We start from the raw sequence: 27,591 nt of genomic DNA, 5'->3' as shown, positions 1-27,591 counted from the left end.
CTCACGTGCCCAATGTTGGCACTTTCAGTAGTGGACAGGGGTCAGCATGGGCACCCTGACTGGTATGCGGCTATGCAGCCCCATACACAACAAACTGTGATGCACTGTGTATTCTGACACCTTTCTATCAGAACCAGCATTAACTTCTTGAGCAATTTGAGCTACAGTAGCTCGTCTGTTTGATCGGACCACACGGGCTAGCCTTCCCTCCCTACGTGCATCAATGAGCCTCGGCCGCCCATGACCTTGTCACCGGTTCACCACTGTTCCTTCCTTGGACCACTTTTGATAAATACTGACCACTGTAGACCGCGAACACCCTACAAGGTGTTTGGCCCTTGTCAAACTCCCTCAAATCCTTATGCTTGCCCATTTTTTTCTGCTTCTAACACATCAACTTTGGGGACAAAATGTTCACCTAGACAGCATTTTAAAGGGATAGTTCACCCAAAAAAGAAAATTAGCCCATGATTTACTCACCCTCAAGTCATTCTAGGTGTATATGACTTTCTTCTTTCAGACAAATACAAGTTATATTAAAAATGTCTTGGCTAATCCAAGCTTTCTAATGGCAGTAAATGGCAGCCCAAAATTTGATTTTTATTATAAAGTAAAGTTCCAGCCGATCGCCTTCCGTGGAAAAGTGTTGAAAGTTGAAATTGAAACTCACGATGCGTACGGGACGTCATGACGAGCGTACCTGGTCGAGTTAGTCTTTCGATCGGCAGAGGACCTTTCAACACTTTTTCCTTAAATTGAACACGGAAGGCTATCGGCTGGAAGTTTTAAATATGGATATTTTTCTTACACAAACGCATCGGTTCGCTTCAGAAGGCCTTTATTAACACTCCAGAGCCGCGTGGAGCACGTTATTCGATGGACAGGTGCTTTTTTTATGGCCTTCAAAAACAGAGCAACTATTATTGCAGTTATAATGCTTGGATTAGCCTGGACTTTTGTAATATAACTCTGTGTTCGTCTGAAAGAAGAATGTCATATACACCTAGGATGACTTGAGGGAGGGAAAATCATGGGCTAATTTTCATTTTTGGGTGAACTATCCCTTTAAGGCATCCTAGTAACTGTAGAAGAACACAGCATATCTTCATGTCTGAAATTAGTATCAACACTGACATTGTTATGCACATTTCAGAACACAATGACATGTAATATCTTGTAATATCTAAAAAACTTGCTTAGAAGCATTTGGCCAAATTGTAAGGTAATCCCAGAATGCAATGGGACAGCATCACTGAGAAAAAAATCCAAGATGAGTGTATTTATGTATTTTATTTATGTATTCATTATATAGTTACTTATATACTTAACTTAGATATTTAAATTGATTTAAATAGATTTATTTCAACAAAGGGTCTAATGAAAAATGGACTGGTGTTCCTGTTGTTTAGTTATTTTATACTCAGAATATTGTGTTGTTAGCTTAGCAATATGCTAACATAATGAAACAGTATGGCAATTAGTTTCTCTTAATCATCTTGATCTCAGCTGGTTTGTTTGCAGGTTTTAGTGGGGTTTGGTCATTTTTTTTCAGGCTGGTCTCCCAACTTAAACCATGTAAGACCAGTTTAGGCTGGTTTAAACAGTTTGTCAGCATAGTTGTAAGCCTCTGTGTCTACTTGTATGCTATATGCAGATCAGTCACCTTCATTTATATAGCACTTTTTACAACACAGATTGCTTCAAATGCAGCTTTACAGTGATAATAGGACATTCATTTTGTTTTTGAAGAAAAGTGTTTGATTAATAGAAGGTAGCTGCCTATGTTTTGAGACAGAGAGTTGCTAAAGAAGATTTGATGCTGCTTACTATTCTAATAAACAATATGAAAAAGTTGCTTCCCTGCTTTCTGAGAGCACGCTTGCCAGTCCCAGAATTAATAAAGCAATAAAGTTCAGAGAACTAGATGTATTTTGTCACCAAGTTGAAATGCAGTTTCTTCATTATGTTATGCTCTTCTGATGTTTTCATACACTCACCGCACCTGTCCTGTCTCTGTGTGTGTGTGTGTTTGCATCACGGCAGGTGTTACACGTTCGGCATAGGTCAGGGTGCGTGCAGGCGGCTGGTTTTAGGACTGTCCGCCGTTTCCAGAGGCACAGCTGAGTTCCTGGCAGAAGGGGAACGGCTGCAGCCCAAGGTCCTCATTTCCTCTGACATGTTTATCTTCCACCGCGATGCAGCCTGTTATTTTGAATGTCACTGCGAAGCAATTTCAGCAGCCACGTAAATTGTGGAGTGTCCGAATGTATTTGGCAATTATCAATTTGTTTTGTTTAGTCAAACATAAATTAGGATAATAATCAAAGCTGACAGCACATTTAATGTTTGTTCCTTCTCTCCCTGGCGTTTAAGACTAGCGTCTATATATTTAACTGTTTTATTCATATAGAGTACATTTATAGACCGTGCCCCCTTGATTAAGTTCATTAGGTGGTTTTTGACCTGGCCGCTATTTGTGTCATTGGCAGATGATTAAGTCGCTGAAGAAGTCCATGACATCAGTACTGACTGACATCTCCATTGAGTGGCTGTATCCAGAGACAAAGGAGATCCTGCTCTCTCCAGTGGGGGCGACCTGTCTGTTCCCTGGTGACCGGCTGATTGGATACAGTGTAGTCTGTGATACCTCACGATATCACTCCAACCCCAAATCAGTAAGTCGTCTGTCGTCTGTCCGTAATTATTATAGTATATTTGAATATTACTATTTAGATTATATTGTTATTTTAAAATATACTTGATCATAATACTGTATTTTGATTATAAATTATAATACACACAAAATATACACAAACCACACAAATTCCACAACAACAACAATAATAATAATAGTTATTATTATTAAGATAGATAATATTGTTATTTGAAACTCAAATTTTGATATATTATAATAACAAATATACAATAAAAAACACATCAATGGTTAATCTGTTTTAATCTGGTTAATATCTTTATACTACTCTTATTAATAATAAAATAATTATTATTTTGATAATATTGTTATTATTTTAGAATATACTCTCTTTTGATGTATCGATTATACACAAAACCAATTATTATAATGATTTAGATAGATAATATTGTTATTATTTTAAATGTACTCAAGTTTGATATGTTAAAATAACAAATATATACTAAAAACACTACAACGGTTAATCTGTAATAATTATACTATATTTTTATACTACTATTAATAATAATAATTATTATTTATATTATTTTGATAATTTTGTTATTATTTTAAAATATACTGTATTTTGATATAACATTGAATATACACAAAACAGATTATTATTATTATCATTTAGATAGATCATATTGTTAATATTAAAATATACTACATTTTGATATTATAATATCAAATATACACTAAAAACACAACAACGGTCAATCTGTAATTATTATACTATATTGTTATATTACTATTAATAATAATAATATTATTATAATATCAAATATACACTAAAAACAGTAACGGTTAATCTAATTAATATACTAAATACTAAAATATACAGTATTTTGATATAATATTGAATATACACAGATTATTATTAATATTTAGATATATTATCTTGTTATTAATTTAAATTACACTGTATGTTGATATAATATTGAATATAAACCAAAGAGATTATTATTATTTAGATAGATGGTATTGATATTACTTTAAAGTAAGTTTAGTTTAGTTAATGAACATATAGAGTTTTTTTTTTTTTACATATAATTATAATAGATTTGAGCATATAATGTTTGTCAATGCAAATATAGATTTTAGGCCGAAACAAAAAGCTCCCACCTTCTAAAACATCTTTTCTCTGCTGTAACAGGACAAACGGAAACGTTACAGCATGATGCGTTCTAATGAGTCGGCCAGTTCCGTGTTCTATCACTCTCAAGAGGAGGATGCTGGGAAAGTTTACTGTGACGCTCAGGGGCCACCCAGGGACAATCAAGTCGGCTCGTTGTTTGACGGTTGCCAGGAGACCATGTCTGAGAGCAGTCCTATTGCCACAGAGCAGGACATTATGGGTAAAGTACAGCAATATATCAATTAAACGTGTTCCATACATACGTGGTCCATGTTACAGAATTAAAATTTTTGGCTGAACTATTCTTTAAAGTATCCAGATGAAAGAATAAAAGAGTTTTCTTCATGAAGTCAACAAACTACTATATAAGAGAGGAAATGAAAGAGTAAAGTTTTTTTTTTGCCCAGGAACTGACACAAGCACCTCTCCTAGAAGACGTGCTTATAGCACCAATCAGATCGTAGATTACAACCCCTTGAAGAAAGCCTTCACCCCCAGTGACCCCAGCTCAGTGGTGGGGAAAAACCCTCTTAGACGAGCAAAAGTCCAGGAGCTCATCGGTCAGACTCATCCTGACTACGGAGCTCAGTGGAAAATGGACTACCAGGTAGGTGAATGCTACAGCATAAGGCCAGAAACATGTGCTATGCAAATATGTGAACGCAAATGCTTCTTGCTATGCGAGTTTGCTTTTGTGTGCCATTGCAATGAAAAATGAATAGCAGTAGCACTGGGGAAGCTATTTTAAAAAGTAATTTATAATTTTAACATAAAGTAGTAAAACTACAGTATACTACAAGCTACAAACAATTCAATTCACATTTATTTGTATAGCGCTTTTCAAAATACATATAATTTCAAAGCAGCTTCACAGAAAATGCATGCTTCTACATTACAAATTAAAGTGATTTGTTATCAGAGGAGACTTGTGTCCAAGTTATGTATTTCAGAAATGTACATATACAAAGCTCACAGTTAGCTAACAATGTATTATTAATCAATATAAACAAATTAATTAAGGCACAGACAATGGGCTTAGTGAAATAAGAATACAATGATTAGGGTGTATAGAAGTAATAATAAGCTGCTATGTACACTTAAGATACATTGGTTACTTAAAAATATAATCCAATTCAATCAGTGCTGATTTTTAAAATGAGGTTTGTATTAATTAACTCCCATAAATTTATACTAGGTACAACCATAGTACAGGGACTTGAATTGGTGAATACATTTTGTGAATCTCTTCATTAAAATTACTCATCCACATGAGAGAGGGCCGATTAGTAAGCTTGGGTATTGTCTGAATTTTTGCGTTTATGCTTATCGATTCTCAGTTGTGATTCCAGTAAGGTAAAAACATTTAGTCAAACACTTATATCAAATATATTTATTCTGTGTCTTTTGGCAAAACGTTTTTTTTTGCAGCTGATTTCCATGAACAAAAAAAGAATCAACAGCCTAAAGAACACTAATATTTTCCTATGTTTTTAACAAAAAATACCATATGCAGCAAAAACAACTGGACTAACTAATATACATTTCAAAAAAATATAAATAAACAAATCAGCAATAGCACAAATAAATCAGAAATTGTAATCAAATGTAAAATAACAGTGTTCTTTTTATAAATTAAATATAGATCAATCCTTATTAAAGCTACACAAGTTATTCAGTCAAGAGTAGCGAGTGATTTTCTTATTGTTTGTTGTTTGATTAACATTAATGACAGACTGCAGCAGGTTTATTAGGCTGCTGTCACTTTAAGAGCAGCACGGATCCAATATACTGTTACACCTGTGTTTTCTTTCTCAACTGTTTACGTTCATTTAAGACAAAACCAACTGTGTATACGTGCTCATACGGTGTTTATATGTTGACATCATTTTGTGTGCATTCAAGCGCAAGAAGACGCATAACTCACTTCGGTATCATGTACTATTTAGGGCAGCGACTCTGTGTGCAAGTGTCGAATTGAGTTCACTTTCATGCCTGAAAATGGTTTGAAATCATATTTTAAAATGCTCACACAGGAATCGAAATTTTATTACAAGTATCTGATTCCTGGCCTTAAGTATCCAATTTTTGATTCCCAACCCTACCTAGTTTAGGACAAACTGATTTACCGTCTTTCTGACTTTCCAATTCCATATATTAGAGAAAGCACTGTTTAAGATTAACTGAGTCACTAGAATGACATACACGCGCTATATATGAGAGAGAGGACCATTTAGGACGAAACTATTCACTAGAATGAATCAGATTTCCCAACAGTACATATGAAAGAGAGAGAACTGTTCAGGATGAACTGATTCACTAGAATAAATGAGACTTTCCAATGCTACACATGAGACAAAAAAACATTTAGGATGAACTGATTCACTAGAATTAATCATATTTTTCAATACCATGTATAAGAAGAGTATAATGAATATATATAATGAATCCAAATTTGGTATAGCAGTGTGTTGGCCAAGAATTAATGTCAGCATTTGCATATTTGGTAAATATGATAAGGGCACTATAAGTCGCTTTGGATAAAAGTGTCTGCCAAATGCATAAATATAAATTTATTGGACTATTCGTGATATATAAACATACTTTGTCTATTTTTATGAGTTATCATATTTTATAATTAGTGTTGGGGAAAGTTACTTTTAAAAGTAATACTTTACAATATTGCTTACTCCCTAAAAAAGAAACTAATTGTGTACCTTAGTTACTTTTTATGGAAAGTAATGTTGTTACTTTTGTGTTACTTTTTCTCACCTGGGCTGGGCTGGCTTGCTTGTTTTTGAATAACAACAACAAAAGTTCTATTTATGGCAAATATAAAGGTCCTTTCACGCCAAAAGTGAAATGAATAAGCCATAGGCTGAAGGAAATGTAAATTCACACCTGTACAGTAGAGGGCGCAACTCAAATAAACCTTTCAGCTGTGCTGCCATTCTGGATCACAGAAAAATAGGATACACGAGGAGAAACTCTTACTTCAGCAATAAAAAGTGTTAAAAAAAAGTCAAATGAAGTGAAGTCATTTTTGCTTGCTCCTGTTTTCTCTCAACGTGGGGACAGAAGAGCGGTCATTCAATAAATGGGAAAACAAAAGTAACTTGCGTTACTTTTTTGAAAAGGTAACTTTTTATTGTAACGGATGGGTGAACCAGGAACAGGCTGAAGACTCAGATGATCACAATCAAACATAAACTTTAATCTAAACTTCACAGGAACATCCAGACAGGCAACGGAAACACAACCTAACATAACAGTGACTAGACAAAGACTGAGGCGTGTGGACGGGGCCTGAGTAAACAAGAGGAACTTAAATAGCAGACATAAATGAGATAATTAACTAAACACAGCTGAACCAAATGAACTTATAATGACGGTGACCATGGAAACAAAGAGCGGCGGGAAACTGAACAAAGTAATTCATCAAAATACAAACTGAAAGTCCAAAACACAGACAGAACCATGACAGTTATACCTACATTTAAAAGTAATGTGTTACTTTACTAGTTACTTGAAAAAAGTAATCTGATTACATAATTTACGTTACTTGTAATGCATTACCCCCAACACTGCTTATAATACATGAGTATGCAATAAACATTAATACTTTGAAATGATCAGAAAGCATCTGCAATCTTCTTTGTAATCTCTCTTGTGTGTTTTGACACGAAGCAGACGGCTTCTATTTAGGAAGCAGTTGTTTTCTTTAGAAGAAATATCTGTAAGCAGCCTTCGCCATGCCATCTGCTATAGCCGAAGCATCTGCTATGATACGAGATGAGCTCCATGGATTCATCTGTCCGTTCTGAAGGGTTATTTGAACTCATTTCTGAGCTCGTGATGAGAATGTAATTCATAATTCAATGTTCTTTCCGCCACATCCAGACAAATAGAATTTAGATGGCACAGCCAGTGGAAGACGAATTACATATCCCTGGATATATAAGCAACGGAAGAATGTGCAAAAAGGAAAGATGTTTTCTAAAAAAAGTGAGTTTCAGGTGGACACTTTTGTGATGTGCACCCACACACTGAAATATAAATGCACCTTTGAAGTGCAGTAAGGAAAAAAAGGTTGTGTTTGACAACAAAAGACGTGCCAGTGTTTGAACAGGGCTGAAATAATGAGGCCAAAAATATCTTTGACCTAGAGACAAATTAGTATCTAATCAAGACCATAATGGAGAGGTGTGCATCCTTTGTGACTCATAATGATGGCTGTACTCATTTCATGCACAATAGTTGAGCTGAATGGACAAGGAAAACCCTTTCGATTCACTGCAGGCCTTCTGAGAAGACTTAAAGATGCCTGTATGCGTCAACTTTCCTAATAGACTACAGTGCTTTTCTTGCTCTTCGTTTAATAATTGAACCATTGCTTAACATTTTGGATACCCTGTAACATTTTTGTCAGGTTACCTACATTTGTGCTTTAAGTTAAACTGTCTTTATTCAAGTCAAAAATACGATTTATTATCTAAATAGTATTATTCATAATTTCATATTATTGACATTTAAATAATATAAATAAATATTTTTAAATAGTCATTAATAAGCAATATTTTTCTGGTAATTTCGGGTAATTGCATTCCTCAACATTTTTAGTTCCCTGGCACTTTTGTCAGGTTACATAAAACGTGCTATATAAATATTTAGATTTATTCAAGCCAGTTATAATATTATTTATTATTTGACTATTCCCATATTTAAATAATATAAACAATAAAATATTTATTAGTTAAATATTATTTAACAAGCATTATGGTTCAATGATTTTGAGTTAAACTGGGTTTATTAAAGTAAAAAAAATTTGTGTTAATGTTTCAATAGTATTACTTAAATATTAGTTTATTTAATAATATAAAAATAAATATGTATTATTTAAATATTATTTAAAGGTGCACTATGTAAAAAATAAAAAAATCAGTAAAATATCCAAAAACCACTAGGCCACTGTTATATATTTTGTTCAGATGAGAACTTACAATATCCCAAATGTTTCCAACTATGTGTAAACTAAAAATTGCTATTTTAACCAAGGAATATCTGCGTTCCCCTCGGTTTCCGGTTTTATTTTGCAGAAACGCTTTACTCTCACTGCAGTGTGCAACAAGTGTCATAGTAGCCGCCAAGCGAACGCACAGAGTAACGTCATAACATAATTTTCAACACACTCAGATGTATCTAATATGATAAACAGAGCTGCGTTACCTCATACTCATGACCGGAAAAGCGGAAGTGGCTTCGGCGACTGTGTCATAATAAAAATCCCGCTGCTTGCAAGGCGTGTGTTGCGTTCATCTTATTAACAATCGCTCCAACGGTCTTGCTCAGCTCCCACAACACTTGGTCCTGCTCTGCTTCATACTACAGTAACGTTAATAATCACATCCATGAACATGATTTCTGCCCGAGAGTCCTATCCCTATTCTTTTCCACCGGAAATATAATATCCGGAATAGGCGACCTCTGAATCTGCGACCTCTAGCGGACGGAAAAGTTACATAGTGCACCTTTTTAATAATACATTTTTCTATTTAGCAATTACTCATTTCCCAACATGCTTCACTCTCAGAAAAAAAGGTACAAAAGCTGTCACTGGGATGGTACTCTTTAAAAAAAGCCATTTATGTACTAATATGCACTCTTGAATGTACCTTTTAAAGGATACCGCCCCAGCTTTTGTACCCTTTGTCCCATTGAGGGTATTGCTGAGAAAATAATGATGCATCCTGTATTTACTTCATGACATTGTGTTTCATATTCAGTGAGTCCAGTGATACTCCCGCATTTCCAACAGTCTGCCAAGAGACCTATCGAACATCCAGCCACTTATGTTCATCTTCCAGGGTACAATTAGTTCTGACAACTGTGACAAAACCCTTGAGGGCCATGATAAAATTTCCAATGTCACACTCTCTGAATGGGGAAAAGATATCAATAGTCTAGGGCGACACTTTGCACTGGAAGCAATTGGCCATGGACATTTTATCAAAAAGGGAGCGAGTGATATTACAGATTAGATACGGCAATAACAAGAGTCCTTGATTTCCCCTCAATGGACATAATAATGACTTTAATGGTCCTTATTAAACATTAAGCTGGCATACATTTATCATGGTCCAAATTGCCATTTGACCCATGAACAGAGCCACGGCTATAGGAGCTGGCATGGTTGTTTTCATCTCAAAGAATCATTGTGTTCATAAACTCCCTTTACACAAGGTAGAATAAATAGGATTTCCTTTTGCCATGCTGCCTTCAGAGCGCTCTAACCCCTAGAGCGCAAAAAATTACGGACTGCAGCTTTAAATATATTGTTAACATATTTAAATAATAATACTTACATTTTAATTATGTAAATTATGTTTTATTTTTAAAAATGAATAGGCCTATTTTTATTATTTAATATACCTATATTTATAATTAAGTTATGACTGATAAATGTTTGATATTATAAATGTATATTCTATTTGTGTGTGTGGTTCTCACATTTCAGAGGAACATTTCAAAGTTTCCCAAGAAATTAACGCTAACACCTTACTTAAAGCCTTGATATATAATGCATTATAAAAGCATTTTTAATGCATTAATTATGCCTTGTAATGCACCTTTATAATGCATTCTATGGTCTCATTAATGATTGTAATTGTAAAATACTAATATTATAATGCATTTTTAACTTTGGTTACCATTATTTATGAAATGATATAATGCATATAATGGGGGATATAATGAATGAATGAATGAGGCATTTATATAGCCACAGTACAATGGCGCCAGTGCGCTCACCATACACCAGCTATTGGTGGAGAGGAGAGAGGGTGATAGAGCCAATTCAATGGATGGGGATTATTAGGAGGCCATGATTGTTAAGGGCCAATGGAGGGAATTTGTCCAGGACACCGAGGTTACACCCCTACTCTTTTTCGAGAAGTGCCATGGGATTTTTAATGACCACCGAAGGACGGTGCTTGTTACAGTATAGCGTCCCCATCACTATACTGGGGTGTTAGGACCCACACAGACCACAGGGTGAGCGCCCCCTGCTGGCCTCACTAACACCTCTTCCAGCAGCAACCTAGTTTTCCCAGGAGGTCTCCCATCCAGGTACTGACCAGGCTCAGCCCTGCTTAGCTTCAGTGTCTTGGGCTACAGGGTGATATGGCTGCTAGCAATAATGTACATTATGAATACCTTTATAATGCATTATACATAAAGGCTTTGTGGTTTTAGTGTTACCAAATTAACATTTGTGCACAAATGCACACAGCTCTGCTAACATGACATGCACTCCTTTTCCACCAGAATGAACCGAGTGCTAGTTCAGAGCCAGTGCCAGTTCAGAGTTGGTTCGACTGACGAGCCTTCTAAGAACCGGTTTGCCTTTCCTTGGGCTAGAGAGCCACCACAGAGCCAGGTCCTACGTCACTGTATACGTCTCATCTTTCTCAGCAACTCTAACGAAGCAGCGCGAAACACAAACACACCAGGCTTGTTCGAGATGCATCGGCGCTGCGCAGATTGTTCAGCGTATGATATCAAAATACTGCATGAGCGATTCAAAAGCATAAGGAGTCGTATACGCTCACTGTACTTTGATGTCATACGCCGATCGGTGCGGCGATCGGTCTGCACAGAGCCGATGCATCTCGAACAAGCCTTCCATCAACAATGGCGAACGTTGCGTTACTGTTTCTGCACTTGGCTTTGCGATCCTACATCAGCATCAAAACACAGCAAATCCAACGCATTCGTGCAGCTCGCCGTAATTTGTATAGACAGAGATTACAATCGAGCAGCTATTAGGTCGATTAGCTGCTATTTCAAAAATGGCGGTCACAAGTTTGTGTTCGTCTTGTTGGTCACGGTTATCTTGCCCCCAGCCCCTAACGCAAGAGGTTCTTACTTCTAGACCAGCAATGCTTTGGTGCTACATAAGAACCACTTTTCCTGGTTCGGAGCTGGTGCTTTGGGTGTGGAAAGACAAAGAACCGATTTGAAACTAGGCTCTGGCACCGAACCAGCACCAGCACTGCCTTGGTGGAAAAGGGGTATATGGGCTTTCGAAAGGGAGGGGTGAGCGGTGGGCGGTTGCAATCCTAAAATTTACACAGTGCACCTTTTAAAGGGAAATCACTCTTCAAGAGACATTTGAGTGCTCTTGAAGGGTTAAATATTTCCCATAATCTTACACTTTGACTTGGAGTTATTGCTATCTAAATCTTAAAAAACAATTAAATACAGGTAAATATAGGTAACAGCGGATGGCCGTCTTGTACTTCAGTAATGGTTTTAGACATTTTAGTTCCATTCAAGTACAGTGGCCTTGCAAAGATGATTGCAGAGTGAACAAAATGACTAATGAATTGTTGCTCATTTCTCCAAAAGCCACAGTTGGCCAGCCTGTGTGCCACGTCCTCAAGAGGACGTCCCATACCTGCTAACAAACCTCCAGTGCAGCAACAAGAGGGTCTCCAAGGGGAGTCTAAGGCGGATCAGACCCACTCTGGCCCCTCTGCACAGGGCCCCGTAGTGGAAGACGGCTCCAGGTCTTCAACGGACAGCCCTTCTCTAGGCAGCACCGGCGATGCAGGTTAGACCTTCACTACACTGCTCAGTGCAAGAACAAAGACGTCAATTTCTAATGCATATTAATCTTGGCGCTGCTTGTTCTCCGGGTTAAGCTGGCTTTTAACACTGTAATTTAAATACCCCTAATCAGCTGCACAGTGTGGGGGTGTAGAGGCATTTAACATATACGGTGAGTGCAGACTGAAAAACTACTCATAAATCAGTTAATGAGTTATAGTTGTAAAATTTGTTCTCTCTCTCTCTTGTTCTGCCAAAAAAACAATCTATAGTGAATTTTTCAGATTTTGTACTGCTTTAACAGTCTTTGTGAAGAGTAAAAACTTGCCCATAAGCCGGTGGTGATAATTATCAGTCTGTCCATTGAAGGTCATAATGTGGACGGCTGTACACGCTACTCCAAGGATTCAAACCTGGCACATGCATGGAGTTCATTCTATAAACATTATTTTTATTAAACCAATCTTCTTTGTTGTATCAACTCAAATTTTTCATTTCAATTAACTCAATTTTATGGCAACCAGGGAACTTACTTTTTTAAGTTAAACCAACAATAATTATTTTTTACCACTAGCGCATTCTAATGACCTATTATTCTTCAATACTAACTTGCGTCGTTGCCTACGATTCAATAGGTGTCATCATCATACAGTCTACATGCATGCCGTACCCAAGTTTATTACATACATGTCATACAGTGTGATTTGTAATGATCTTATTGGATCTGTGGCAGGCATAACCCTGATCAAACACAACTGATCCAGCTAATTAAGATCTTTAATCAAGATGAATTTGATCATTACAGACAGATGTGTTGGATCAGGGTTGGATCTGATTGGGCACCCCTGGTTTAGGCCTGGGACACACTAGACGATTTTCAAATCTTAACCACAGAAATAATTTTTAAAAGCTAATTTAAAAAAAATGTAAACTAATTTTTAGCATTATAATCCTCTGAATGGACATACTAGAAGACCGCGAGACGACACACCTGTCGATTGTAGTAACATTTTCACTGTGAGACTCACAAGATCATATGTGACTTAAAAGAACACGCCGACTTTTTGGGACTTTAGCTTATTCACCGTATCCCCCAGAGTTAGATAAGTCCATACCAGAGGTGGGTAGAGTAGCCAAAATCTGTACTCAAGTAAAAGTACAAGTACTTACGGAAATATTTACTCAAGTAAAAGTAAAAGTAACAATCGTAATATTTACTTGAGTAAGAGTAAAAAAGTATTCGATGAGAAAACTACTCAAGTAGTTAGTTACTAGTTACTTTCGTTCTGATTGATAAGAAGCGAAAACCCTGAATTTCAGGCTACTTGGAGAGCTTTCACACACCTCTCTGTAACACTTTACAATAAGGTTGTATTAGTTAACATTAGTTAATGTATTAGTTAACATGAACTAACCATGAACAACACCTCTGTTCAGCATTAGTTAATCTTTGTCAACGTTAGTTCATAAAAATCCAGCTGTTCATGGTTTATTCATGTTAGTTCACAGTGCATTGACTAATGTTAACAATATTTGAATAATGCATTAGTAAATGTTTAAATTAACATAAAGATAAATAAGTGCTTTATAAGTGCTGTTCATTATTAGTTCATGTTAACTAATGTAAGCTAATGAACCATATATGTGTGTGTGTGTATGTGTGTGTGTGTGTGTGTGTGTGTGTGTGTGTGCGTGCGTGCGTGCGTGCGTGCGTGCGTGCGTGCGTGCGTGTGCGTGTGTGTGTGTGTGTGTGTGTGTGTGTGTGTGTGATTAATGGTTAAACAGTGTAAATTAATGGTGTGCTGGGCTAACTAGAGCTCTTCTTAAAACATACTTTGTTCTTATATTTTTATAAGTATATAGGCTATTCTTTAGGTAGGAATAAAATACAATACCGTTTTTATCTGTATGTATTTTCTACACTTCAGACAGGTGTCTATCTGGATTTGTGTATAAATGCAAGACGTCACATTAGGCTATTCAATTTGTTTCGTTTTGTGAAGAAAAGGATATGTAAATGTGAAGATGTGAACGTTTGTTCGTGGACGTGTGTTGTTTGGATTTGTCATTGCTTGCACAAGAGTGCATATGAGGAAAACACTCGGACAGTGTGTGAAATAGTATTATAATAAGGGAAAATTTCCCATAGTTACCAAATGACCGTTAATAGTGTTCAAATATAGGCATCATTGTGACACTTACCGCTACATGTTCTTTTCAGGGTAGAATTCTTGAATGCAGAGATGTCAGTTCGTTTTGGTGCACAGCATGCATCGCATTATGAAACTATTCTTTTTGACATCTTGGAGTGAAAACATAGACTGAACTTGAGGCCACGGGCAATCTGCCTCCCGTAGCTCACACACATCTTCCTCTGCTTCGGCCATCATCTTCCGACTAAACGCGCGCTAATTATAAGCGGGTGATGCATAGCCACCTCTCGCGAAGCAGCCTCTCCAACGTTTCGCGAGACTTGCGAAAGTCATATTAACTTATTACCATTTGACAGTAACGGAGGAACGCCACCGAATGTAACTAAGTAAAAGTACAGTTTTTTCACAAGAAATTTACTTGAGTAAGAGTAAAAGTACCCATCTTTAAATCTACTCTAAAAGTACAAGTTACACACAAAATTTACTCAAGTAAATGTAACGAAGTAAATGTAATTCGTTACTACCCACCTCTGGTCCATATACCATTCTCATCTCTATGCGTGCCATAACTCTGTCTGACGCACCCACCGCTGGCTAGCCTAGCTTAGCACAAAGACTGGAAGTAAATGGCTCCAGCTAGCCTACTGCTCAATAAGTGACAAAATAACACCAACATTTTCCTATTTTACATCTTTTACATTTAATCTTACAGTGTAAGATTTTTTCCTATGTATATCGTGTACTAAGACTGGCGGAAAATGAAAAGTTGCAATTTTCTAGACCAATATGGCTAGCAACTATACTCTCATTCCTGTGTAATAATCATGGAACTGTGTGCCGTACCGTGGGTGCAGCGGCGCAATGATATTACACAGTATCTGAAAATAGTCCCCATCAAGCTCTCTGTGCAAGCAGGTTGTCACGTTGGTTATGTTGACGGAAGTTAGCCTATTTTCAGGTGCTGCCTTAAGTATGTATGGACTTATCTAACTCTGGGGGATACGGTGTATCGCAGGTATATCGCGTCAGAGGCAGCCCAATCAAGAGTCAATCAACAGTCAAAATGTTCAATATTTTTAGGATTCGGGATTGTGTGTGCTCCGACACAATTGGAAGCAGTTAAATTAATCGTAATAACACCAAACAGTTGAGGATTTTTTAGACATAAAGTTGATTGCGAGCAGGGCTTGACATTAACACCCGCCAACCCACCATTTGCGGGTGGATTTCGGCTGTGGTGTGTAACACAGTCACTCGCACTAGCCACTTTGGCGGGTCTTTTCAAAAGGCATCTGTTATAATCGCAATGCGCATTATAACCAATCACAATTCTGTTGCGTGTGATTGGATTGGTTTATACAATTCTGTATAAATGCAATGTCATAGAGTTCCCAACATAGGAGTTTTGTTCAGAGCGCGCTCTCACTCACTGAAATCTGCACTCAAAGCAGAGATGTGTGTGCGATGTACCTAGGAGATTAATTACTCCTACGTATTGTGAGATTGACTGTTTTTGTTCTATTTCAGCAGCGAAAATAGTTTCAAACAATTATCACAACAGAACCATAGTGCACCTGATGTGACTGGCATAAAGCTGGCTTGACGTTGGATTTTCGATATTCGCAAATTTAGGGACCGTCTCTAAAGTTACAAACGACATTGGTACACACATTTCTAACTTCAATAGCATTTGAAGAGAATGACTTACAGTCATAACTGTAAAGTGTTCATCTAGGTGTTAGGTATTATGCACACCTTTTAGATTTTTTATATTTAATAAAATAAACTGTCAAATCACATACAAATATGGATATTTATTTCACTAGGCTACTGTATGCGCTCATACACAAAATATGATAGATTTAAATATGTCATAGCTGATAAAAATAAAAATCTTTTTTTTTTCAGACAAACAGCTGTTGATGACCTGTCATGTTATACATTTCATGTAGACTTGATTTGGATGTCTACAGTGGTAATTTACATATAGCCAACAACAAATTTCCTAACAACAAAATTGTGGCCAGTGAAAATGCTGAGTGGCTAGTAACTTTGGAAAACCACTAGCCACAGTGGCTGGTGAGCAAAAAAGTTAAAGGGTTAGTTCACCCAAAAATGAAAATTCTGTCATTAATTACTCACCCTCATGTCGTTGGACACCCGTAAGACCTCCGTTCATATTCGGAACACAAATGAAGATATTTTAGTTGAAAGCTGATGGCTGAGAAAGGCTTCACACAGGCCTCCATTGGCATTCAGTACATTGACACTTCCAAGATCCATGAAAGGCACTTAAAACGTCGTTACAAAGTCTATCTCACCACAGTGGCTCTACAATAATCATACAATGCGACGACAATAGTTTTTGTGCGCAAAAAAAAATCAAAATAACACCTTTATCCAACTTGTTCTCGACTTCCGTGTATGCCTCCACGACGCATGCGCGAGAATATGACGCAGATCCGGCGTTCGGACATATGACCCAGAAGCGATTTGTTTACGAGCAGAGGAAGACGCGCGTGTCTAAGCTGTTGGATTCTACATTGATCGTGCTTTAGGTCTCGGCGTAGTGCTCAAAATGGGGCTTAAGTGTGTATTTCATCGATTCCCGAACACCGGCGCTACGTCATTTTCTCGCGCATGCGTCGTGGAGGCACACACGGAAGTCGAGAACAAGTTGGATAAAGGTGTTATTTTGATTTTTTTTTGCGCACAAAAACTATTGTCGTCGCATTGTATGATTATTGTAGAGCCACTGTGGTGAGATAGACTTTGTAACGACGTTTTAAGTGCCTTTCATGGATCTTGGAAGTGTCAATGTACTGAATGCCAATGGAGGCCTGTGTGAAGCCTTTCTCAGCCATCAGCTTTCAACTAAAATATCTTCATTTGTGTTCCGAATATGAAGGTCTTACGGGTGTCCAACGACATGAGGGTGAGTAATTAATGACAGAATTTTCATTTTTGGGTGAACTAACCCTTTAATGTCAAGCCCTGGTTGCGAGAAGCCTCGAATCGGGCCAAACCCCCCCAGATCATTAAAGGTTGCAAACCGAGCCCAAAATCTAGCTTAAAATCTTCAAGTGTGTGGCCAGCCTTACACAAACCATTGATTTTGAGAATATCCATTGAAAACAACCACTAGCCAGACCTAGCATTAAAGCAGCGTTTCCCAACCCTGTTCCTGGAGGCACACCAACACTACACATTTTTGAACTCTTCCTAATCAAGCACACCTGATTCAACACATAAGCTCATTAGTAGAGACTCCAAGACCAAAAATATATATGTCACATAAGGGAGACATCCAAAATGTGCACTGTTGGTGTGCCTCTAAGGACTGGGTTGGGAAACGCTGCATTAAAGTGCTGAAAAGCACAACAAGCAATGCTCATTTAAGTCCTTTAAGCTGTTTATGAGCTCAACCAACTGGTTTATGATATTTTTCATCAGGGGATGACTCTGTTAATACTCTGAATATTATGTTTAATATCGAACAGATGGCTACGTGCATCAGCTTTGCGAAGTCGAAACGCCCCAAGATCCTCACGCACCAGAGTTCAAGGCCAGTCACGGAAAGGGAGATTGCAAAGCGGTCGTGTCAGGACTGCTGTGTGGGAAACCCATGAAATGGGAGGTGATCTTTGACATTCAACCTAACCTAAAAGGTCGAGAGCGGGAGGAAAAAGTTCACGAGGACCTGTGGAACGAAACCTTTCATCACCTGGCGGGACGTTCCATTATTAAAGACTTCGAACACATGGTGGACAAAGAGTGTGAGATTGAGCATGGTGAGGAACTGGACTCCTAATTACCAGTCATTTAGCTGATGACCTCTTATCGTTTAAGGGATTTGACTGTCCAATGTTCAAAAAATGACTTGCATATCTGACTAAATCCCTAAAATATGCCATTTCTTGTAGGCTCTGGGAGAAGATACCAGCTTTACGCCATCCACACGAGCAAAGCCTGCAACATCTTGAGCAAATACACAGCGTTTGTCCCTTTCGATCTGGACAGCAATGAATATTTACCCACCCGCGTTGAGTACAGCCACCCTGGTAAGTCATTCTTCTAATTCATCTGAGCTCACACGGCCTGGCAGTTGCAATCATTCCGTCGAAGGTACTGTTCTCAGGAAGAAGATAACAAAGGAGAGCTCAGGGAAATGGGAAAGCAGTCGCTCCTGGCTTTAGCACACAATTAGATTATGGTAATTAGTGACTCTTTGTATATTTGTTTATCTCCAGGGGAGGATCATAAACGAAGTTCGCACTGCAGTTCTCGTTCCGGCAGCAGGAAGACCCGTGGCTACTCTGTAGGTCTGGGTCGGTCACAATCAGGAGGTTTGTCTGGGCAAGATGACGCAGCACTCTCCTACAGTAAGATTGAAGACAAAATACTGACTATTGGGCTCATTTACAAGTGAGGAATTTGATAGGTTATAAAAAAAAGGTTATAAAAAAAGGTTATAAAAGACGCATTATCAATTCATTTTCTATTCCATGGTTTGATCCTCTGGGATCAAACCATGGAATAGAAAATATAAATAAATACATTTTAAAAAGTTATTAAAATTTGGCACACCCATACTTTTATCATACCCAATTTAGGGCCTCTATTTTAAACTCTCTAGTGCAACCAACAGGTCAAAGTTCACATATATTTTGTCTTATAACTTAACCAGTCATTAGACTTTGGGTCTTGAAAATATGTTGGCATAGTGATGAAAAGACTTCAAACTGCCAAACAAACAGGAAGTAGTTTTCTTGTGCTTTGGTCTATTGAAATGAAATGTAATAATTGTCATTGCTACCATTGTACCAGTTTTTTGACAGTGCTACTGGTCAATTTTTTAAATGTTTAAAAATACTTTGGGATAACTTGGCCTAAAGTCATATGTATGTCACATTTGAATGTCTACCATATGCTTTTGGAGAGTTTTGAACAGATTCACATACTATATATTTTTTGTACAGTCCTCACTAACACCCTGTCAAATCTTCACCAAAGATCCAGTAGCCTCATAAAACGGACCAAAAACACCCACAAAGTTGTTGTGTGTAGGCAACACTTTTGCATAATGGCACAGAACTATGTATGTATGCATGTATGTGCCATGGTTCTGATAGTACAATATCAATTTGGTGAAAGTTTGATCAAAATATACACTATAGAATTCAAAAGTCTGGGGCCAATAAAGAAATTAATTATTTTATTCAGCAAGGACACATTGAATTGGTAAAAAGTGACAGTAAAGACATTTATAATGTTATTAGATTCCCATTTCAAATAAATTATTTTCTTTTGTACTTTTTATTCATCAAAGAATCCTAAAAAAAGTATCACGGTTTAAAATGTTTAGCACATCATATTAGAATGATTTCTGAAGAATCATGTGACTGAAGACTGGAGTAATGATGCTGAAAATTCAGCTTTGATCACAGGAATACATTACATAAAAAAAATCGAATGAAAAAGTTATTTTAAAGGTTTGTTTGTTGAAACTGTGGTGTAGCCAGAATTTTATTTTACTTTCGGCTTTTTTCCCTGACGACAACTGAATATACGTGAAACATATTTCACTTAACCCTTGTGCGGTCTTCGTTTGGGAATTAAACTCAGGGTCTTTGGGGTCTCCACAGAGCAACAAAATTTAATTTTGTAACAAAACAATCAGGTTTTTTTAGAACACATGTAATTTTACTCTGTTTATTAATGTTTTTCTAAACATCTGTGCAGTTTTTGGAGTATTTATAATAATTTTTAAATTTATATAAATAAATGTAAAAAATATTTTTTTAATGGATTTTCACACAAAATCAGTTTTTTTTATGTGAAATTCACTTTATAAAAGACCCAAATTTCTAACTTTCATTCGTGGGGATAACATGGATAATTTGACATGGTTTAGTGTAAGATATTTGACCATCTTTATAGTTACTTAATAGAAAATACAGTTAAAAAAAAAACAATTTAGATTCATATCTAAATGTTATGAAATCACAATTATAACAATTAAAATGAATTAATTTTGTCAAAGTTCAGCATTTTTTTTTGTACTGAATAAAACTTTTTTTCAAAGATGTTACATTATGATTAGAATCAAACCTGAACTAGAGAAAAGTTGGAGTCTTTAGAGTTTATCATTTATTTCAAACATCTGATTTTCTAATAATTCTACAAATTTAATCTACACTTCAGTTACTAACTGTAACAGAACAGAAATTAACAGTTATATTACATATTGAATAAGAAATACACAACATGAACATGAAAATGCAATGAACTGAACAGCAATAACAAGCAATAACAAATGTATTCATGTGTGTGTGTGTGTGTGTGTGTGTGTGTGTGTGTGTGTGTGTGAGCATGATCATTTTGCATTGTGGATGTTTTATGCATTGTTGGAAGTGTGCCACTTCATTTCTGTATGCGTGTTCTGTGTTGTTTCTGTTTTTGAGGATGAATTTTGTCCATTTTCTACCCTGAGTGTGACACTTTTTGTGACACGAACATAAAAACAGATATCAATCCAATTAATTTTTTTATTTGTAGATCTAGAGAGTGTTGACAACCGTACAAAGTCTCATGCCATTTGGACAAAGGGACTTTTTTATTTTATTTGAGCAAACATCCTTTGGGGTCAGAAAAGACCCCGAAGACCGGAGAAGGGTTTTAAATTCAGATTATGAAAAAAAACAAAAAGAAAGAAAAAAAACTGTGAGACAAGTATTAGCCTATACGCTGATTTTGACGTGCTCCACAAACTTCACAGAAAGGAAGCCAAAACAGCAGAAAGTGTCATTCTGTTGGTTTTCTTTACTTTACAAAGGCACGTTTTGTTCTTTGTCCCTTTACGGTTTCGAATGATGTCTTGCTCTTATCTGAATGACCATAAATGACTGAGTGTGATGAGTATTTTAAGTTGTTTTACGCTGTTATGAGATAAAATCATCTGGGGGGTGGGGGGCTGCACTGCAGTTGTTAACTGTACTAAAGCCTGCATGAATCATCTTTAGCTCAAACCCGTTTACAAATGCACTTAGATGTGGTTCCTTAGTGCATATTCAGAAAACAGCTTTCAATCTGAACTCTTGACGTCAAAAGGACTCATGTCTGCACCCTAAAACTCTTCTTTGATCTACAGATATAGACGATGGATCCCAATCCCCCTGCAAAACGCCCTCCTCCTCCAGTTGGGAACGATGTAGCTCTTCTGAAGGTACTTTTCTCTAGCTGGCTGTATTCAGGTGGTTACTTCAGTTATTACAGTCTCGCAGGTGTCCAAGCATGTCAAGCAAACACAGCAGCATTAATTACTCAAGCTTGTAGCTGCTGAATTCATTAATTAGATTTGACCTGGAGGAGCATGGGCGAGTTTGAGTGCTCTTTGCCTTGGAGTGCGGTGTATTTGTTTGTGTGTGTGTGTGTTGGGCAATAAAAATGATCAGAATACCAACCTGCTCTCTCTTTCAGCCTCTCAAAGGAGTCCGTCTGTGACCTCCGACCACTCGCAGAGATCAGTTGAGAGCCTTTTCTCTGCCAGGTGGGTGTAGATAGAGGGAACGAATTGGGGGAAAGAGCAAACCACATCCACAAATCAAGTTTTACAATTACAAACACTGTAATTCACAGAACACAAATGAATAATTCAGAAGTCTGCATCAGACCTGCGCCATTGTTTTAAATCATGAGTCGAATTTGCATTTTGATTGCTTTTGGTATTCTGTTGGGTGCATGTAATGAGTTCAACTCTCACAGAAGATAGACATTCATTAGTTATTTAAAAAATTAAAGACAGGAGATGCGTCTGACAAAAAGTTCTGTGCCGTTTTTTTTTACGAATAATTTCGCCATTATGGTTTGATGTAAAGTGCTTTCTTACAATTAAATGAGTCCGCGTGACAGTTATCTTTAGGCAATGAGTGTTAGTTCTATTGACGTCAAAAGGTTTCGCTAATAGCACTTTCCTTGAAAAAAATGTGCCTACTTGAGTTTAAGTGAATGTATGAAGTGAAAGATACTCTAGCTCGAAGAAGTGTGAAAATTAGAGGATGTTAGTCACACACTCCTTTTCAGTTTTAATTAGTGCTTGGCATTAAGAAACGTTGACATCATAGGCAGAGGGTGAATAAGCTGTGGGGTGGGGCTCTGGTTGTGATGTCACAACATACTGTAGGCTTACCTCATGAATATTAATTAGGACGTGCAAGAAACGTTACAGTGAGTGGCTGAAATGAAAGGAGATTTTAATATAAGAATCAAAACAATAAACAGGAGAATTACTCGAAGAAAGAAACCTGAAGTAAAACAAACAATGCAAGATGAAGACCTAAGTGAGACTTATATACAAGGTCAAACAAAAGAGCTGACGAGATTACTAAACACACACCTAAACCAGAATACTCTAATCAAATCCGTAACTATGGAGACAAACATGCAGGGAACGTGGCTGACTGAACTAATTAAATAAGGTGAGAAGCAACTAGAAACAACACAATGAAAACTGCATGAAAACAGAACATACATGTGACAAGATAGTAGAGTTGTAGTACTCGACTGCATTTCTCCTCGGTCTTGTCTTGGTCTCTGACTTAGAGGACTCAGGATTTTATCTCAAGACCAGTCAAGACCACAACTGCAAGGATATTACTAAATTGCCGGTGCATTGTCTGATTTAACATCATTAATGTGATTTGATGTAAAACTCACAGCTTAAAATGCAATCAATAACTTCTTTGAAATATGATTTCTTTTGTTTCTGTTCAAAATCAATGCAGCATTGTCTGAAAAATGCCCAAAATTAATATAAAAGCCCACAAAATTCTGAGATTTAGTTTTTTTAATATAAAATAGAATATAATTAAGCAATATTGCAAGTGCGCTGTTTTCATGAATATAACCGGGATTGCAAATGATATTGATTTATACAAACGTTCAATAAACAAGAAGTTCATATTAAATGACATTTTAAACTGTCTTTGCTCATTTGCAGCGTTTCATTATTAAATTAATCAGCTGCTTTGAACAAATCGCTTGAATAAAGGATTCCATGACTGTTCAATAATGTTAATGTTTTAATGTTAAATTAATCAGAACATTATGTATGCAGGTGTAATTGTACTAGTTCAGATGCAACTTCTGTGCCATGAATTGTATTGTTAGTGATTTGATTGGTAACAGCGCTATAGTGTCTTACTATTCTAATTGTATTTAATTTAATTAAATATAAGTAATTTCTCAGACAGTAGATATGGATCTTTTGGATGAATTTAAGGAGTGCTGGTCTGGTCTTGGTCTTGACTCGGTCTCGCCCTGTCTTGGTCTTGTCTTGGTCTCAACCCCACAAAGTCTTGGTCTTGTCTTGGTCTCGGCACATGCTAGTCTTGGTCTTGACTTGGTTTCAGTTTAGGTGGTCTTGACTACAACACTACAAGATAGATAAATAGTTTATATAATGTATTAATATTTGATCATTTTATTGTATGCGGCCTGGATCGTATCCTAATTCAATTCAAATTCTCAATATTTAAGACTAAAGATAGATGGTCCTCTAGACACCAAAATGAACACTTCCCTTTTGTGTCTGGAATCTCTTTCCCAGTTTTACCTCTCGCTGTCACTTGAAATGTCAGCCGAACTAATGACCAAAACGTGAGGAGCGGCGCTATCAGGGATGTGTACACGCTTCGCAAATTAATGAATGTGAAAGGGGCACATTTCACCAAGAAAAAGCACTTCGGACGTGTCTGTGCATTTAATGATGATAGTGAGGCACCGGAGTAAAAGGTGTTGTTTCTTTTTGCCTCTAGCAAGCTGAGTCTGAGCAGGACGCGTCTGCTGACGATGGCGGCCAGGGGCTTCATGAGCCGGTCACAGAGCAAGATCAGCAACTCAGTGGGAGAGAGCGATAATGACAACAAGGACTACATCCCTCTGGTTTCTATCGCCATATTCTCTCTTACATTTAAAGTCAACATTAAATTGCCTCTACAGGTGCTGGTCATATAATTAGAATATCGTCAAAAAGTTTAATTATTTCACTAATTCCATTCAAAAAGTGAAACTTGTATATTATATTCATTCATTACACACAGACTGATATATTTCAAATGTTTATTTCTTTTAATTTTGATGATTATAACTGACAACTAAGGAAAATCCCAAATTCAGTATCTCAGAAAATTAGAATATTGTGAAAAGGTTAAACATTGAAGACACCTGGTGCCACACTTTAATCAGCTAATTAACTCAAAACACCTGCAAAGGCCTTTAAATGGTCTCTCAGTCTAGTTCTGTAGGCTACACAATCATGGGGAAGACTGCTGACTTGACAGTTGTCCAAAAGACGACCATTGACACCTTGCACAAGGAGGGCAAGACACAAAAGGTCCTTGCAAAAGAGGCTGCCTTTTCACAGAGCTCTGTGTCCAAGCACATTAATTGAGAGGCGAAGGGAAGGAAAAGATGTGGTAGAAAAAAGTGTACAAGCAATAGGGATAACCGCACCTTGGAGAGGATTGTGAAACAAAACCCATTCAAAAATGTGGGGGAGATTCACAAAGAATGGACTGCAGCTGGAGTCAGTGCTTCAAGAACCACTACGCACAGACGTATGCAAGACATGGGTTTCAGCTGTCGCATTCCTTGTGTCAATCCACTCTTGAACATCAGACAGCGTCAGAAGCGTCTCACCTGTGCTAAAGACATAAAGGACTGGACTGCTGCTGAGTGGTCCAAAGTTATGTTCTCTGATGAAAGTAAATTTTGCATTTCCTTTGGAAATCAGGGTCCCAGAGTCTGGAGGAAGAGAGGAGAGGCACACGATCCACGTTGCTTGAGGTCCAGTGTAAAGTTTCCACAGTCAGTGATGGTTTGGGGTGCCATGTCATCTGCTGGTGTTGGTCCACTGTGTTTTCTGAGGTCCAAGATCAACGCAGTTGTATACCAGGAAGTTTTAGAGCACTTCATGCTTCCTGCTGCTGACCAACTTTATAGAGATGCAGATTTCATTTTCCAACTGGACTTGGCACCTGCACACAGTGCCAAACCAACCAGTACCTGGTTTAAGGACCATGGTATCCCTGTTCTTAATTGGCCAGCAAACTCGCCTGACCTTAACCCCATGGAAAATCTATGGGGTATTGTTAAGAGGAAGATGCGATATGCCAGACCCAACAATACAGAAGAGCTGAAGGCCACTATCAGAGCAACCTGGGCTCTCATAACACCTGAACAGTGCCACAGACTGATCGACTCCATGCCACGCCGCATTGCTGCAGTAATTCAGGCAAAAGGAGCCCAAACTAAGTATTGAGTGCTGTACATGCTCATACTTTTCATGTTCATACTTTTCAGTTGGCCAAGATTTCTAAAAATCCTTTCTTTGTCTTGGTTTTAAGTAATATTCTAATTTTCTGAGATACTGAATTTGGGATTTTCCTTAGTTGTCAGTTATAATCATCAAAATTAAAAGAAATAAACGTTTGAAATATATCAGGCTGTGTGTAATGAATGAATATAATATACAAGTTTCACTTTTTGAATGGAATTAGTGAAATAAATCAACTTTTTGATGATATTCTAATTATATGACCAGCACCTGTATTTACCCTTTTTAATGGATGATTTTATATTATATAACAATTCAACAACAATTCATGACACGCTTGTTAAAAAAAAGCCTGACATGTCATTGAGTGTATTGCGTCCACTTGCCTCTATAAATAGCTGGTCAATACTCACCTTGCAAGCAAAGGCAGGAGTCTTTACGTATAGTGAGTAATAGATCTGGTGACATTTAACAAGCGGCGATCAATATCTCATGATTGCTTGGTGTGGTTAAATGAGATGTTCTATTTGATTAGAATATATATGGGTCATGGGAATTACTTGAAGTAAACAGTGATGAGGCGTAACAAAATCAGTAGAGCGTATTTTTGAGGCTAATGTAATTGACAATGCTTAAAGGCCTAAAACAGATCCATGAAGTTCCGTCTCTGAGCTTGTTTATATGTTTAACCACTGATTAAATAGACAAAGCATTTCTACTTCCTGTTGCAGGTGTCATTGCAGCTGTCCTGCGGGGCGTTCATGTTGGACAGTGTCTTGTGTGACGCCATCAACGTGCCCATGGACAAGCTGAAGTGGACGTCGCCTTTCACAAGCCACAGAATCAGCCTTACCCACGTGTCCCACTCCGGCTCCCGGCGTTCCGAGAGCCTGGAGGTCCACCGTGGCTCCTCGCCTCCCCCAAGAGACTCGGACTTGAACTCTGAATGTGAGGAGCTCATTTCCCGCACGTCCTCATCCTCCTTCCAGGCCCGAAGCCCTCGGATGGAGGGCGAGCCCTCACTGCTGGCCAGCTTCTCGTCGATGTCGACCGAAGCCCCGCTGTCGCCCATCAACTCATTGTGCGACAGCGGGCGGGGGTCCGAGTCCGAAATTGCAGGGACGCCCCCGTCTGGCTCGCCTGGGAGCCTGCGAAGGGGCATGCAAGACCCCGAGGGGATGGTGTGGGCCACTGCGGTAGCTCTGGCCTGGCTGGAACACAGTTCAGCCAGTTATTTCATCGAGTGGGAGCTGATCGCAGCCAAAGCAAGCATGTGGCTGGATGAACAGATCATCCCAGAGGGCCGAGACCTGGCGTCGGTCAAAGCTGCAGCCAATCAACTCTTCATCATCCTCAGACACTGGGACGAAAACCTGCAGCTCAACATGCTCTGCTACAACCCCAACAGCATGTAAGTCCTTATAGGGTCGGGACTAAACTTCAAACTATGCTAAACAAGGATTTTACTCTCCTTGATTTGTTCTAACGTTTATTGTGTGGGTTTTGTTTTAGTTGTATGAATAGAAATCGTATTTCATTACCATCCAAGGCCAGAAACATACTTTGCACAGATATGTAGACGCCAATGAACGTAACTTGCGTTCTTACTGTGGCAGTAACAAACCTGTAAAAGACCGTATCCACCTCGGCTCATAGCGACAGAGCAAAA

The 27,591-nt window shown here is 37.7% G+C and overlaps 1 protein-coding gene across 1 annotated transcript in view; it reads left to right on the top strand.

The window, feature by feature from the left end:
- vwa5b1 (von Willebrand factor A domain containing 5B1) overlaps window positions 1-27,337 on the top strand; it is a gene marked incomplete at both ends in the record, with an annotated part of 55,239 nt that extends 27,902 nt beyond the window's left edge. The window contains 12 exons of the mRNA XM_079802025.1: window positions 2,044-2,158; window positions 2,490-2,675; window positions 3,849-4,050; window positions 4,238-4,437; window positions 12,234-12,438; window positions 18,088-18,378; window positions 18,511-18,648; window positions 18,838-18,969; window positions 21,738-21,812; window positions 22,067-22,136; window positions 24,403-24,529; window positions 26,654-27,337. Coding sequence (XP_079658151.1) covers window positions 2,044-2,158; window positions 2,490-2,675; window positions 3,849-4,050; window positions 4,238-4,437; window positions 12,234-12,438; window positions 18,088-18,378; window positions 18,511-18,648; window positions 18,838-18,969; window positions 21,738-21,812; window positions 22,067-22,136; window positions 24,403-24,529; window positions 26,654-27,337 — 2,425 coding nt within the window. The remainder of the gene's footprint in view (window positions 1-2,043; window positions 2,159-2,489; window positions 2,676-3,848; window positions 4,051-4,237; window positions 4,438-12,233; window positions 12,439-18,087; window positions 18,379-18,510; window positions 18,649-18,837; window positions 18,970-21,737; window positions 21,813-22,066; window positions 22,137-24,402; window positions 24,530-26,653) is intronic.
- Between the last annotated feature and the right edge of the window lie 254 nt (window positions 27,338-27,591).

Source organism: Gobio gobio, assembly GCF_949357685.1.
Source record: "Gobio gobio genome assembly, chromosome: 21".
NCBI lineage: Eukaryota > Metazoa > Chordata > Actinopteri > Cypriniformes > Gobionidae > Gobio > Gobio gobio.
Note: the sequence above shows the minus strand (reverse complement) of the source record. Positions and strands in the feature narration are given on the sequence as shown.